The sequence below is a fragment of the Bufo bufo genome, chromosome 2 (assembly GCF_905171765.1).
Source record: "Bufo bufo chromosome 2, aBufBuf1.1, whole genome shotgun sequence".
In the NCBI taxonomy this organism is placed as follows: domain Eukaryota; kingdom Metazoa; phylum Chordata; class Amphibia; order Anura; family Bufonidae; genus Bufo; species Bufo bufo.
Genome location: NC_053390.1, coordinates 149,480,911 through 149,496,928, shown reverse-complemented (window position 1 = coordinate 149,496,928; position 16,018 = coordinate 149,480,911). Strand labels below are relative to the sequence as shown.

At 40.3% G+C, this 16,018-nt stretch overlaps 1 protein-coding gene across 1 annotated transcript in view; it reads left to right on the top strand.

Moving 5' to 3' along the window:
• ST8SIA4 (ST8 alpha-N-acetyl-neuraminide alpha-2,8-sialyltransferase 4) overlaps positions 1-15,757 on the top strand; it is a 198,215-nt gene extending 182,458 nt beyond the window's left edge. Inside the window, exon 5 of the mRNA XM_040421582.1 lies at positions 13,433-15,757. Within this exon, the coding sequence (XP_040277516.1) occupies positions 13,433-13,715 (283 nt within the window). The 3' untranslated portion in view covers positions 13,716-15,757. The remainder of the gene's footprint in view (positions 1-13,432) is intronic.
• Positions 15,758-16,018: the final 261 nt, after the last annotated feature.

Below are 16,018 nucleotides of genomic sequence, written 5' to 3'. Positions count from 1 at the left end.
GCATCACAATACAGTATTGTGATGCATTGTAAAGGGGATCAGACCCCCAAAAGTTGAAGTCCCAGAGTGGGACAAAAAATAAAGCGTAAAAAAAATTAAGTTTCAAGTAAATAAAAAAGCGTCCTTTTCCCAAAATAAAGTAAAACAAAATTGTAAAAAATAGGGAAAAAAAGAAAAGTAGACAAATAAGGTATCGCCGCCTCTGTATCGAATGGCTCTATAAAAATATCACATGACCTAACCCCTCAAATAAACACAGTCAAAAAATAAAAATAAAAATGGTGCTAAAAAAAAAAACACCAAGCGATCAAAAAGGCGTATGCCCCCAAAATAGTACCAATCTAAACGTCACCTCATCCTAAAAAAAAATGATACCCTAACTAAGACAATCGCCTACAAAATAAAAAAAATATGGCTCTCAGACTATGGAGACACTAAAACATGATTTTTTGGGTTTAAAAAAAGTATACATATTAGGCTACTTTCACACTCGCGTTTGGTGCGGATCCGTCAAGGATCTGCACAGACGGATCCGTCCAGATAATACAACCATCTGCATCGTTCAGAACGGATCCGTTTGTATTATCTGTAACATAGCTAAGACGGATCTGTCTTGAACACCATTGAAAGTCAATGGAGGACAGATTCGTTTTCTATTGTGCCATATTGTGTCATAGAAAACTGATCCGTCCCCCGTTTGGCTCAGTTTCGTCAGACGGACACCAAAACGCTTTTTGGTTTCCGCCTCCAAAACAGAATGGAGACGGAACGGAGGCAAACTAAGGCAAACTGATGCATTTTGAGCGGATCCTTTTCCATTCAGAATGCATTAGGGAAAACCTGATCCGTTTTGGACTGCTTGTGAGAGCCCTGAACGGATCTGGAAAACGGAAAGCCAAAACGCCAGTGTGAAAGTAGCCTTAGGTATCGCCGCATCCGTAACAACCTGCTCTATAAAAATACCACATGACCTAACCCCTCAGATGAACACCGTAAAAAAATAAAAGCGGTGTCAAAAAAAGCCATTTTCTGTCACCTTACATCACAAAAAGTGTAATAGCAAGCGATCAAAAAGTCATATGCACCCCAAAATAGTGCCAATCAAACCGTCATCTCATCCCACAAAAATGATACCCTACCTAAGACAAAAAAAACTATGGCTCTCAGACTATGGAGACACTAAAACATCATTTTTTTTGTTTCAAAATTGATATTATTGTGTAAAACTTGCATAAATAAAAAAAATGACATATTAGGTATCGTCGCAGCCATAAGAACCTGCTCTAAAAAATATCACTTGACCTAACCCCTCAGGTGAACACCGTAGAAAAAAAATATAAATTTTTTGTCACCTTACATCACAAAAAGTGTAATAGCAAGCAATCAAAAAGTCATATACACCCTAAAATAGTACCAATCAAACCATCATCTCATCCCGTGAAAAATGAGCCCCTACACAAGACAGTCGCCCAAAAAAAACAAAAGCTACGGCTTTCAGAATATGGAGACACTAAAAATATTTTTTTTTCAAAAATGCTTTATTATATAAAACTGAAACAAACAACCAAAAAAATATTTTGGTATTGTCGCGTCCGTAACAACCTGCTCTATAAAAATACCACATGGTCCAACCTGTCAGATGATTGTTGTAAATAACAAAAAATAAAAACAGTGCCAAAACAGCTATTTTATGTTACCTTGCCTCACAAAAAGTGAAATACAGAGCAACCAAAAATCATATGTACCCTAAAATAGTACCATCAAAACTGCCACCTTATCCCCTAGTTTCCAAAATGGGGTCACTTTTTTGAATTTTCTACTCTAGGGGTGCATCAGGGGGGCTTCAGATAGGACATGGTAAGTTAAAATTATCCCAGTGAAATCTGCCCTCCAAAAACCATATGCCCGTACAGTAGTTTACGACCACATATGGGGTGTTTCTGTAAACTACAGAATCAGGGCCATAAATATTGAGTTTTGTTTGGCTGTTAACCATTGCTTTGTAATTGGAAAAAAATTATTAAAATGGAAAATTTGCCAAAAAAGTGAAATTTTTTAATTGTATCTCTATTTTTCATTAATTCTTGTTGAACTCCTAAACGGTTAACAAAGTTTGTAAAATCAGTTTTGTATACCTTGAGGGGTGTAGTTTCTAAAATGGGGTCACTTTTTTTTTTCTACTCCAGGGGTGCAATAGGGGGTCTTCAAATGTTACATGGCAGCTTAAAATTATCCCAGTGAAAACTGCTTTCCAAAAACCATATGGCGTTCTTTTCCTTCTGCGCAATACCGTGTGCCTGTACAGCAGTTTACAACCAAATATGGGGTGTTTCTATAAACTACAGAATCAGGGCAATAAATATTGAGTTTTGTTTGTCTGTTAACCCTTGCTTTGTTAGTGTTAAAAAATTGATTAAAATGGAAAATCTGCCAAAAAAGTGAAATTCTGAAATTTTATCTCCATTTTCCATTAATTCTTGTGGAACACCTAAAGGGTTATAAAAAGTTTGTAAAATCAGTTTTTAATACCTTGAGGGGTGTAGTTTTCAAAATGGGGTCATTTTTGGGTGGTTTCCATTATGTAAGCCTCACAAAGTGACTTCAGACCTGAACTGGTCCTTAAAAAGTGGGTTTTGGATATTTTCAAGATTTGCATCTAAACTTCTAAGCCTTCTAACATCCCCAAAAAATAAAATGGCATTCACAAAATGATCCAAACATGAAGTTAGACATATGGGGAATGTAAAGTAATAACTTTTTTTTGAGGTATTACTATCTATTATAAAAGTAGAGAAATTGAAATTTCTTGTAAACTTGGCATTTTTTTTATAAATAAAAAAAAAAAAAATTTGACTCAATTTTATGTCATGAAGTACAATATGTGACGAGAAAACAATCTCAAAATGGCCTGGATAAATAAAAGAGTTTTAAAGTTATTACCACATAAAGTGACACATGTCACATTTGAAAAAAATGGCCTGGTCCTTAAGGTGAAAAATGGCAGGCTCCTGAAGGGGTTAATTTACCATGTCTTGTATTCCAAAAAGGAAAAAAAATCTTTGTGGGGTTAAATTGAAGAAAACCCCACAATTCCAGCAAGGTTTTTTGGGTTTTGATATGATAGCGTTCACTGTGCGCTACAAATGACATGACGTCCTTATTCTGCAGTTCAATATGGTTATGGCAATGCCAAATTTTGTGTAGCTTTTTTTGTTTTACTACTTAAAGAAATAAAATCCTTTGGAAAAATCTAAATTTTCTTTGGCTCGTCATTTCCTGAAAGACATGTAATTTTTATATTTCTGTCCACAGAGCTGTGTGATTGCTTGTTTTTTGCAGGATTAACTGTATAGTTCTTATTGGTACCATTTTTGGGGTACATACAACTTTTGGTCACTGTTATACAATTTTTTGGTGGGATAAAGTGATCAAAAATGGTGAATTGTGTGTTTTTGTTTTTATATTTATTTTTTAGTTACGTAGTATACCGCACAGGAGAAATATTATTTCAGATTTTAATAGTCAGTTTGTAACACAACCAAATTGTGCACTGGTCACTGCTTGGTGAAAGAATCTGGTACCATAATATTCCAAATAGATACTTTTTAAAACATAACTTTTAATGATATACTATTAAATCCCTAAATATAATGATATACACCATACGCTGCGCCAGTGGTAACCAGGAGCTAGGGATGGGGGAGATTAATACTGGGTCTCTAACAGCTAGTCTCTCCCTACATTGGATATAGGGTGTCAGTGGCACCATCCACATCAATTCCCATAGTTGTCGGTGGAAACCTATAAGGCCCTCCCTGTCCCTGCGCAGCAATGGAGACTGCCCAGCTTCGTCACGCTGTGGTGGAGAGCCCTGTTACCAGTAGATCGGTCTTCTGGTCATAATACGTGTACTACGATTGGTCCTTCTAAACCTTCCAACGCGTTTCGTTGGACATCAGTCCAACTCATCAGGGGACCTATTAACAATAGGCTCAGTTACAGTTTCAGAGGTGGTGATCCCTGTGTTGGGCTGTGTTTTTAACTGCACACCCAAACCCAGGCTCACCTCTTAACACTCAAGGAAGGAAACAGGCCAGCACTTCGCTCAAAATTGCACGCGGAAGAGGAGCAACCTCCAACGGATAATGGAACAACAAATCCCAGCAGCTGTGTCTTTTGCAAGTAGGTTTCTTTTATTTCATTCAAGAAAGAAAATGTTCTATAACCAGGACGTGTTTCGGCATGCAAGCCTTTCTCAACAGGTACATCCAACAAAAAATCACAAACTATATATAGGTCTAGTACCACCCACAGGAACGTCCTCACCCTGATGGGTGGTGTTTATAAATCTGTCAATCAAGTAACAAGACAGAAACAAATACCGTATTTTTCGCCCTAGAAGACGCACCGGCCCATAAGACGCACCTAGGTTTTTTGGGGGGAAAATAAGAAAAAAAAAATTTTTAACCAAAAGGTGTGCTTTTGGTGGGTTTGGAACTAATGGTGGTCTGTGGATGTCACTATTACTGGGGATCTGTGAAGGACACTGTTATGGGGGGATCTGTGGATGACGCACTGTTATGGAGGGATCTGTGGATGACGGACACTGTTATGGGGGATCTGTGGCTGACGGACACTGTTATGGGGGGATCTGTGGTGGACGGACACTGTTATGGGGGGATCTGTGGATGACGGACACTGTTATGGGGGGATCTGTGGATGACGGACACTGTTATAGGCCGGACGGACGGCGCGTCACTCACTGACGTCACTTGCCTGCGCCGCCTGCTTCATTCATAAAGTAGGCGGCGCAGGCACGTGACATCAGGGAGTTACGCTGCCGCCCGCCCGGCCTGCCTGCCTGCATTCTACAGAAGCGGTTAGGATGTACGGTAATATTAGGAGTGAGGGGGCATGTTTAATCACTTTTAATTGAATAAGACATTTTATATTTGAATAGTGCAGCACTGGAGCGGCGGGGCCGGACTACAGTGACTGCACCAGCTCCTCCTCCCAGTCCCTCCCCGCTTGCTCGTACATCGCAGCCTGTGATGTAAAACTGTCAGCATTCGCCCCATAAGACGCAGGGGCATTTTCCCCCCATTTTTGGGGGGGGGAAGTGCGTCTTATGGGGCGTAAAATACGGTAAATGACATTTGGTAGAGATTGTTTCTACCTTATTGGAGAATCTAAACATCTTTTCATCACGAGGCAGAAGTCTAGAAGGGATACATAAAAAGTATATTAAGTATATGTGTACATATGGAGACATCATAAATGCATGACCTCATAGTCTCTATCCAGGCCCCTTGGGTGCAATGTATCAAGGGTGTGTATCCAAAAGCCTTCTCGTTTGAGGAGAAGCCTTTTGATGTCACCCCCTCTCCTTGGTCTCTTCACCTGCTCTAATACTTGAAACGGTTTCAAGTATTAGAGTAGGTGAAGAGAACAGGGAGAGGGGGGTGACATCAAAAGGCTTCTCCTCAAACGAGAGGCCTTTTGGATACACACCCTTGATACATTGCACCCAAGGGGCCTGAATAGAGACTATGAGGTCATGCATTTATGAGGTCTCCATATCTACACATATACTTAATATACTTTTTATGTATCCCTTCTAGACTTCCGCCTCGTGATGAAAAGATGTTTAGAAACAATCTCTACCAAATGTCATTTATTTGTTTCTGTCTTGTTACTTGATTGACAGATTTATAAACACCACCCATCAGGGTGAGGACGTCCCTGTGGGCGGTACTAGACCTATATATAGTTTGTGATTTTTTTGTTGGATGTACCTGTTGAGAAAGGCTTGCATACCGAAACACGTCCTGGTTATAGGACATTTTCTTTCTTGAATGAAATAAAAGAAACCTACTTGCAAAAGACACAGCTGCTGGGATTTGTTGTTCTACCTCTTAACACTGGCCTACAATACAAACATCCACATGCAAAAGGGAAATTAAATCCCCATCAGGTAATGCATTAAATCATATAAGTCTCAATACTCATCTTTGCCCCCCATGTCTCTATCCACACGGATGCGGCTGCAAAGTGATGTCTCGATCCACATGGATGCGGCTGCAAAGTGGCTTGTGGCAGCAAAATGGCTTGTGGCAGCAACATTGCCACATGTAAAGTGGCGCTTTTTAAAGGACGCCATGAGCGCCAGACCGCTCCCTCACCTCAGCTGTCCGGTCTATACCTTTCTCCGTCAGCGGGATAAGAGGGAAAGGACACTCCCTCCCTGACGTCACTCCCCGAGGGTCACGTGACTCGCGCATTATAGAGCCTCACACATGATCGGCAGGCCCGGCGGTCACGTGATTCAATGGGGAAGGCGGCAGCTGTCTCTGCGCGTCATCGAGCTATACACATGACTCGGTCACGTGACGGACCGCTGAGGGAAGGAGGTGGGTTGCCGCTCATGGCGTCCTTTAAAAAGCTCCACTTTACATGTGGCAATGTTGCTGCCACAAGCCACTGGCGCAGCGTATGGTGTATATCATTATATTTAGGGATTTAATTGTATACCAATAAAAGTTATGTTTTAAAAGGTATCTATTTGGAATATAATTGTCAGATTTTTTTTTATTATAAATGTCTTTATTGCTTTTCTTAAATAAAAACAATGTAAAAAAGATATCTGGTCACAGAGAATGAGCACGTTTAACAGGTACATTTAAACAATGTGTTACTTTGGTGCTAGGCAACGTACATACATACAAAGGCATCTAAATCAAAAGATACCCTAAATTAATGTCAATTCTCTGTCACACATATCAAAACAAAGCCAACCCCCCCCCCCCCCAAACACCAGAACCCCCCCCACTCCCCCCCAACATACCTGGCCTGGTACGGCCGCCACGAGGGGCGGTAGGACGCTCATGCCCCTCTCTAGGGTATTTCTCGAACCTTCATAGGGGCAGATCCTATTTAATGTGGACTAGTTGTAATGATTATTTATTATTTAGAGGTGATTGAAAATTTATTTATATTAGGGCTTGGCCGCAGAGAGTGGGGGGTCATCAGTTCCAGTCCGGATATTTCTTCTCGCAATTGTCAGATTTTAATAGTTCAGACATTTTTGGACGTGGTTATGTTTTTTTTTATTTACATATTTTTATGTGTAAAATAGGTTTATTTTTTTAATTTTTTTACTTTTACCCACCTGTGCTAGAACCTGGGTCTTTTGATCCCTTATCCCATTCGCCATAATAGAAATCTCTTATAGTGATTGTGCCGCTCTACCTGTTGACCTGTTTCTCATGTGCACCTTAGCAGGCAGGTTACCTTGACATGCCGGAGAACCTTCACCAGGGCCCAGACTGTCATGGTAACTGATTGGAGCCCCACAATTTCATTGCCAGGGCTCCGATCAGAAGGCAGAGAGAGCCGCATCCCTCTGCCTAACCTCACAGATGCCACGATCGGTACTGACTGCTGCATCTGAGGGGTCAAATGACCGGTTTCAGCATTGGAGCCGATCCTGGTCATTGCAGCCCGGTGCCTGCTGTATTACACAGCCAGCACCTACCACGTATGGAGCAGGCTCCATTCAAGCCCGTCACTGTGACGTACAGGTATGTCAAGGTGGCTGTAGGGGTTAAAATGCGTCTGGAGGCTTGAGTGGTGGATGGCATAAGAAGGAAGTTGATTTAAGAAAGCAGTTGAAGTGAATTTGCATCTTTGTGCTTTATTTTTCATTGACAGATGTCAATAGACCATTCTATGTTTGGAAAATGCTGCAGGATTTTTTGAAGCTGGGGGAAGCTTGTACAGGTTATTGTGATAATCATCATTTTATAGTACAGCTCACAGAAATTGCTGCCAATATATTGATACCAGTATTTTCAGCCATTCATTTACTTTACTCACATATATAGCAGCAACATATTCTCCAGCACTTTACAGGCATCTTCATTGCTTGCCGTCTCCAATGGAGCTCATAGTCTTAGGCTACTTTCACATTTGAGTTTTTGCTGAGATCAGCAAAAACGCATCTAGTATATAATACAACAGTCTTCATCCGTTCAGAACGGATCTGGTTGTATTATTTCCCAAATGAACAAGACACATCCGGCACTAGATCCATTGTAAGTCAATGGGTGCCAGATCCATTTTTTTTTTGTGTCTAAAAAAACGAATATATGCCGAATCTGTCTTGATCGGTATCCCATGACGCACTTAAAGACGCTGCGCTTTTGTGTGCGTCATGGGATTGTAACAGAACAGACAGCATTCTGGTGCACTCCATTCAGTTGAGTTTTGTCCCCATTGACAATGAATAGGGACAAAACTAAAGCGTTTTCCTCTGGTTTTGAGATCCTCTGATGGATCTCAATACTGGAAAGGAAAACGCTGTTGTGAAAGTAGCTTTAGTTGCTTATCACAATGTCTTTGGACAGTGGAAGGAAACCCACACAAACACAAGGAGAACATACAAACCCCAGTCAGATGTTGTCCTTGGTCAGATTGGAACCTAGGACACCAGCACTTCAAGGCACTAGTGCTAACCACTGAGCCATGGCTCTCCCATAACCCTAGCCACGTATCACTTATAATCTTAATGATTCCTTTTGTTTTTTCACCAATCTGTAAAAATGTTAGCTGACAACCCTTCTTATGAAAGACTGTAGTCATCATCATCTCTCCACAGTGGAGTTGATGAGGACAGACTCGGAAAAAAGCCTGTTTACCTTATAAATGGTGGGTGTCTCAGTGCCCAGATCCTCACTAATACGTTCTTCTAATCTATGTATATGACATATTATAATATAGGTAATTATGAGCTGCACATTTGCATCAAGATCAGATTGGAGAGCTGTTAACCCTGTATTAGACCTAGCTATCATACAGGCAATTGTCGGGAGAGAAACGTTTCTTCCCAGCAATCGCCTGCTCGCTAGCATGCAGCGATCTCCACAGCATGGAGAGGAGTAATTGTTATCCCATCACTCGTTCCCATAATTTCTATTTTGCCGGCAGCAGATCGTGATTAGACAGCACGATCTGCCACTGGCAAATCACGTTCGTTTAGCAGGCTGAAAGATCATGATTGCCCGATGAACGATTGTTTGCTTGTTCATCGGGTAATCAGTGGCAGTATTATGCTGTCAGATGATCGCTTACGAGCGTTTCTATGAACGCTTGTTAGTGATCATCTGGCAGAAAATCTACCTGTGTAATGCAGCCTTTAGTCTGTTTATTGCTAGACACATGATAGTATCGTAAATTCATGAATCAACATTTTGGTCATCTCGGGGCAGTTGAGGGAAATGTTGGAGATGGCAATAGGTTGTGACAGTGTGCATGTGAAAAGAAATAGAAAACAAAGTCGCGGTTTTATGAACGTTGACATTTTTGCAAGTCTTTGTCTGAAAATTATTGGCGGCTGGAAAACTGAGATCACTTTGTCCAAATATCACATGTAACAATACCCTAGGTAAAAACATGAGCTTCCTCATGGTACTAACTGCTATCTTATCTTCTAAAGTGGCTAATGTTTTCAATTTAGTGTATTTCGCAGTGGATTGTTCCTGGATTTACAGTTGTCTGTTTTCTTCCCACTTCAACTATGTAGCTTAAATTTCTATTTTTTTTTTTGTAACCATACAACTTGAAGAAAAGACTCTCGGGTACAAAATATGTATTTTGTAGGTTATTCCACCTTTTAGTAGACTAACGTATCATTTTCTCATGGCATTTCATTACATAAGCTTTCAAGATAGTGATAGAAAAAGTCAAGAATTTTTCTCTAGGCAGCAAATAAATGAAATTCTTTATATGATCGAGAAGAGACCTCTTCAGTTTTCTTCTGTTAAATGTGATAGTACAGACAACAGTATTAGCTCCATATCAAGAGATTCTGTAAGAATGTTCCTGTTTATCAAGTTCTGTTAATGCACTCATGGTGGCTTGATGAGGAAATGCATTTTTTAATTTTTGGCTGCATGCATTTGGGTGATACCACTGTCACGGCTGTGTCACGGTTGTGTTGTTGTTCGCCGTGACACGATAGCCATCCATGCTGGTTGCCTTGGGCAAAGTGTTGTTTGCAGCATGTGTGTACACTTTTCCTTCATGGTTGGTTTTCCTTCCCTGTCTGGTGTGTGTGGGGTTAACTACCTGGCTGGGTGTGGTCACTAGGTGCTTATATTGCCTGTGGCTGGTAGAAAGAGTTTAGTTGTACTCCAGCCTTGGTGTGTGCTGGAGTTATGCTCCTGTGCTGGATATTCCATCTGCCCAGTCCTTGAGGGCCACCTTGTGGGACATACTGTCACGGTGGGGAGTGGGGGGGGGGGGATCACCGTAGGAAAACAGGAACAGAAACTAGGCCTGAACACCGGGGAAAGGCAGCAGGCACCTCCTAATGCCACCATCATCCTAGCCCTGACTCCTAACCATATGAGTGAACCTAGATGGTAGTACGGCTCATACACCGGAACCTCGGACCCTGATTCGCCCTGATGATCCCTGGAAATAATGTCAGGAACTAGAGACGACCTGGTCCTCCATGATACAGATGAACAGAAGTCTCCCTCAGGTCTAGAAACATATAGAAATGACAGTGAGTAGCAAACTGGAATCCATGCATATCTACTGGAACCTGAACACCATACAGGACGCAGTACAGGCAACAAACACTGAATCCAGCACACCAGTAACTGCCTGGACCCTCATGTGGACAGATAAAATATCCAGCACAGGAGCATAACTCCAGCACACACCAAGGCTGGAGTACAACTAAACTCCTGCTACCAGCTACAGGCAATATAAGCACCTAGTGACCACACCCAGCCAGGTAGTTAACCCCACACCAGATAGGGAAGGGGAACCAACCATAAAGGGAAAGTGTACACACATGCTGCAAACAACATGTTGCCCCAGGCAAACAGCATGCATGGCTATAGTGTCACGGCGAACAACAACACGACCGTGACACAGCCGTGACAACCACTGTTTGTCAGGATACTAGAATAAACTGGATTAAAACAGTAATGCTTTATAATTTTCATTCAATTTTATTTTAGTATCTGAAGCAAGTACACAAAACCAGTGCCCACATTCATTTCATTGCAGCAATAAGCCTCTATTTGCACTTTACCAGTGGCCTGTACATTGCATAGAATGTGGCGAACATGTTAGTCTCACTTCAGTGGAGATGGAAAGACAATGTGATTTTACTTTGCATAACAAACCCCTCATATTCTTCATATTCTTAATAAGAGGGATAAATAAAAAATGTTTTTTATTTTTAAAGGAGTTGTCCAAATTATATAAAAAAAATGAAGCCACTAAAGGTGATTAAAACTAAATATGATAAAAAAAACAACAACAATATATTCACCAGTTATTCCCCCAACTTTTCCAGTTACATAGCTCTGATCCTTCCTATTAGCCTTTGTTTATTATGGCTGCAGCAGTGACATGCCCATATATCTCACATGACCACTGCAGCCAATTACTGGCCTCAGCAGTATATTTTATTTATTTTACTCATGTATTGACAAAACACTGCTGAGGCCAGTGGTTGGCAGCAGAAGTCATGTGAGGCCCTCGGGAAGACCGTCGGGAAGAACTGGAACTGCAGTGCTGGAAATGGCATTGGAATTAACTGATGAGTATAGTTACATTTTTTTAAACTTCCCACATTTAGTGACTTTGGGCTAGTTTTAAATAACTGGGACAACTCCTTTAAAGAGGTGTTTCAAACTTTTTTTGTAATTCTGAGTATAATAATTATACAGCTAAAAATAACAATTTGTCAGGTACTAAGCCCTCAAATTCTCTAGTGCTCAGATGTCAGTGATTAAATGATACCCAGGCAGTTTTTGTTTACTAGACTACAGCAACGATGTGCCATACTTAATGCATGAATTTGCTAGCCAATCGCTGGCTGGATCGGTGCTGTGCCATTCATACCGACATCTCCACTGTTGCTAAAGAATATGGCACAATGTTGCTGCATCCTAATAAACCTTTAACCAATGGGAAAACACCAAAATGGCATTGGAGAGTCACAGGAATTTGAAAGGTATGTGACAATTATTTTTTAGTAGTATTCATGTTTTACTAGGGCTTTTGAAAGTGACTTCGGCCTTCCTAATTACAGGGTTCATTTACACTCATCAATCCCTCTCTACAAAGGGATTATCTGGGCTATAGATACTGATGACCTATCCTGAGGATATGCCATCAACATCTGATCGGTGTGGATCCAACATGAGGCACCTTCATCGTCCACCGTTTTACAGTGGACAAATTTGGAAACAGAAGACTCCATCCATCTTTCCTCACATTCTGAGATGCAGTACACTAGCATCGCAAACTACACAGTGGACAATCCTTCAGTCCACTGTATATATATATATGTATAGTTTCCGGCGAGGGTCACTTCCCGAAATAGCTGATCGATGGGGTTCCAGGTGTTTGATCCCCACCAATCTGATATTGATGCTTTTTGTTGGTTATTCTACCTTTTAATAGACAAACATATAATTTTCTGAGAACATTTTATTACATAAGCTTTCAGAGTAAAGCTTGCAACACACTTTTGATGACTGTCAACTGGTTGACAGATATTTCACCTGATCCCCCCCCCCCCCCCATACACATGCTTTGAAATGGGAGCAGGGAGTAAGCTCCTGCCAGACACTTCTCGCCTGAGAAAAAAGGATCTGACATGTTGAAATCCAACTTGTCTGATCTTTCCATTGTTGGTCATCTGCCATTAAGAGAAGATGACACCCGCCCCCATTGGAATCAGTGGATTCAGCTTACATTAATCCAATGTGTGTAATTGCCTTAAGTTGATGGTTCTTTTCTCTCTCTATTTTAGTAATATGATAATTTTCATGCTTCTTGACCACTACTTGAGAAGTTGCTGTATCCAGATAGTTAGGGGAAAAAATCACATCATTCTATATATGCTTCATATGTCCACTTTTTACTATGATATACATTGTGGGAGCTCAGGTGACGGTGACAAAGTTCAAGCTAAGCTGTTAATCTCATGGTCGAGATTGTAAAAATCTTAGTAAGCACCTGATGGAGGTTGGTGTTACCGAATCTCCTGAGAGGGTTGTGCTTTGGTGTCTTCATAACTTCCATTAGTAGCCATCAAACAGCGTAGGACAGTGAGCTGTGCAGTTTTCATAACTCCCGAGTTACCAGAAACAACATGGATAGTTGTGCTACACTATTTGTGTAGCTCTCATTCACTGCTGTGGAAGTTATGAAAACAGCAGGGCATCAGCTGTCTCAGATGTTTTCAGGACTCTGCCCACTGTCTCTTACCAAGGTTATTCTCATCTCAGCCATGAAAGGCTGAATTGGGAATGGAATAATTCTTGAAATTTCATGAATGTCTGAATAGATTGGCATTGTAGTCAAGTGTCGGTATTCAATATCTGCTCTTTTTTATTTTTTCCAGGTACTGGATAACAAACAAGGTTCAGATCAAGAGACCCAGCACCGGTCTTCTTATGTACACGCTGGCTACACGGTTTTGCGATGAAATCCATCTTTACGGATTTTGGCCTTTCCCCAAGGATGTTTATGGAAACCTAGTAAAATATCATTATTACGATGAGCTGAAATACAAATACTTTTCTAATGCTGGACCCCACAGGATGCCGCTTGAATTCAAGACATTAAATTTATTGCATAACAAAGGGGCATTAAAACTCACCACTGGGAAATGTGAACAGCAATAACGTTTACTAAAATGCAATCAGTAAAGCATCTCAGTCGAGATATTTTCTGGGAAATGTTTAGAGCTGTGCTCTTTTTAATGGAAGAGAATATGGTGTGACATTTTAGAATACCTGCTCACAGTTGGGTTCCAGCTGATGTGTTAGTTTCAAGGTGCTATAAACCAGTGTTGGTTCAGAGTAAGTGCCACTGAGTTGAAAACTCGAATGTTTTACTAGTGTTTACAAGACCTGAATATACAATCACTGGAACTGGAAGAATGAAGATGAGTCTGTGCTGACATGATGGAACTACAAGTGATAGAACTTAAGGCACCTAGTTTACATTCACATTTCGATCAGTATTCACGTGGATTCATTTAATGCTGTTAGACCCTTCATTTTGATTGCTCTTGTATTATAAATTTGTAATTTTTCTAAGCATTTTTGTAGAGTAGAAGCAAAAAGAATGTTGCAAAAGGTAATGATGAAGAGTCACTTGATGTAGACTCTCTAGCATGATCATGGAGGTTGGTATAAACCATGTGAGTGACTCTGCCTTTTGTACAACATGTGACTGAGAACAAAATCATAGACAACTGAGCAGATTAGGACAGAGACCAATTTGTAGAGGAAAATGAAATGACAATAATAGCTATGATAATGGCTATCAATTATAAACTCCTTTACATCTGACATTATTTCAAAGTGAACCTTTTAGCTTAGCAGACGGCACTGGAAACATTTTGTGGACAAGATTGACTTCATGAATATACTGACAGATATCGTGGAAGTTACAGATTGTGCACCAATGTTCAGTCTCATCACCAACCCACAGAATGCTGCATCCAGTGTTGGCGATGGGTTCTAGATTTGATCGTACATTTCAGTGTTAGGAGGCTTCTCTGGAATATCCTCCTTAAAGCCGTTTATTAGTTCTGTCTGATCCTCAGATCAGCTATGGTATTACTGTAGAGCAGCAAATACATTTCTAAGTTTTATGTGAATTTTCAGAATTTTGTTACCAGACATAGGTGCCCTTACTTTTGGTACCAAAGATTTCAGTGATTTTGTATAAATATTTGTGTTCTTTAATTTGATTATTATATTTTTTTTTAATCTAGAGTACATTTATAGTATTGCGAAGCTATGCTGCTGGAATAGATATATATCAGTTATGTTTATTATATGATTCTGTTTTAAATGTGTTTATTGAAAAATCATATTTTGTATGTTTATTTAAATGTTAATGAGGAGCAGTTGTTGGAGTATTCATTTCAATATTGTGCTGCATTAATACATAAAAAAACACAACTCATGAAAAAAACTATTTCCTTCCATCCTGTATGTAGTAAAGCATGGTAGATATGAAAACATTTCACTTTGAAGCATTATTTTGCAGTTTACATAAAAGATTTTAGTAACTGTACTCCCGAGCATCACTCAGCAGGATCAACCCATCACCTGGTAGGGTTGATCATTCTGATTAAAATGATACCTGTCTCGTGAAAACTGAGAAAAAGATTTTTATTCTTTATGCAAATGAGGGCTATAGTGCACTAAAAGTTGGTGCACCTCAGCTCCAAAGCTTTCCAATGCTGACCACGCATGGAATGCCACAACTGATTTCCATAGGACAGGTATCATATAGCAGGATCAACCCCCCCCCTTCCCAGGCAGTATGTCTGGTTTAATAGGGATGACCCTGCTGATGGGTGCTCTTTAACAAGATCTTTTTCAAATTGTATTTTTCTGCTACAGCATCGATACCGCCTGCTAGTTCAGTGTCTCCATTCATAAAGGTGTTGATAATATGTAGTAATTACACACAAATAAAATTACCCCCCTCCCCTAGAATATTATCTAGGTGTTCAGCTGAAGACCTGTTTACATGTACAGTAGCAATAATTGTTACAATTTCTTCATTTCTGAGCAATCATGTCAGTTATTGTATAATCTGAACTGATCATTAGTGGTATCAGTAAATATGGCTCAAGAAGCAGTACTTCGAATGACACTGTTACTACACTGATATGGCGACAGTCAATATGACTGACGAGTATTGAAAACCTCCAACCTGCCACCAAACATTCTAATAAGAAAGGAAAGAACTTACGGACAAAAAGGCGTCATAAAATGAACAAGCCAACTGCCCTATACCATCTTACTTCCAGGGCAGCGTCCTTTTCAGGGTAACCCTGCCTTTCCAACCTTATGGCAGGTTTACACAGCCCGAATGTTGAATGTTCCCGCGAATGCTCATTTCTGACAGTCTGCCCGTGTAAAGGTGCAGCCGATCACTCGATGAACGAGAAAAATGCTTGTTC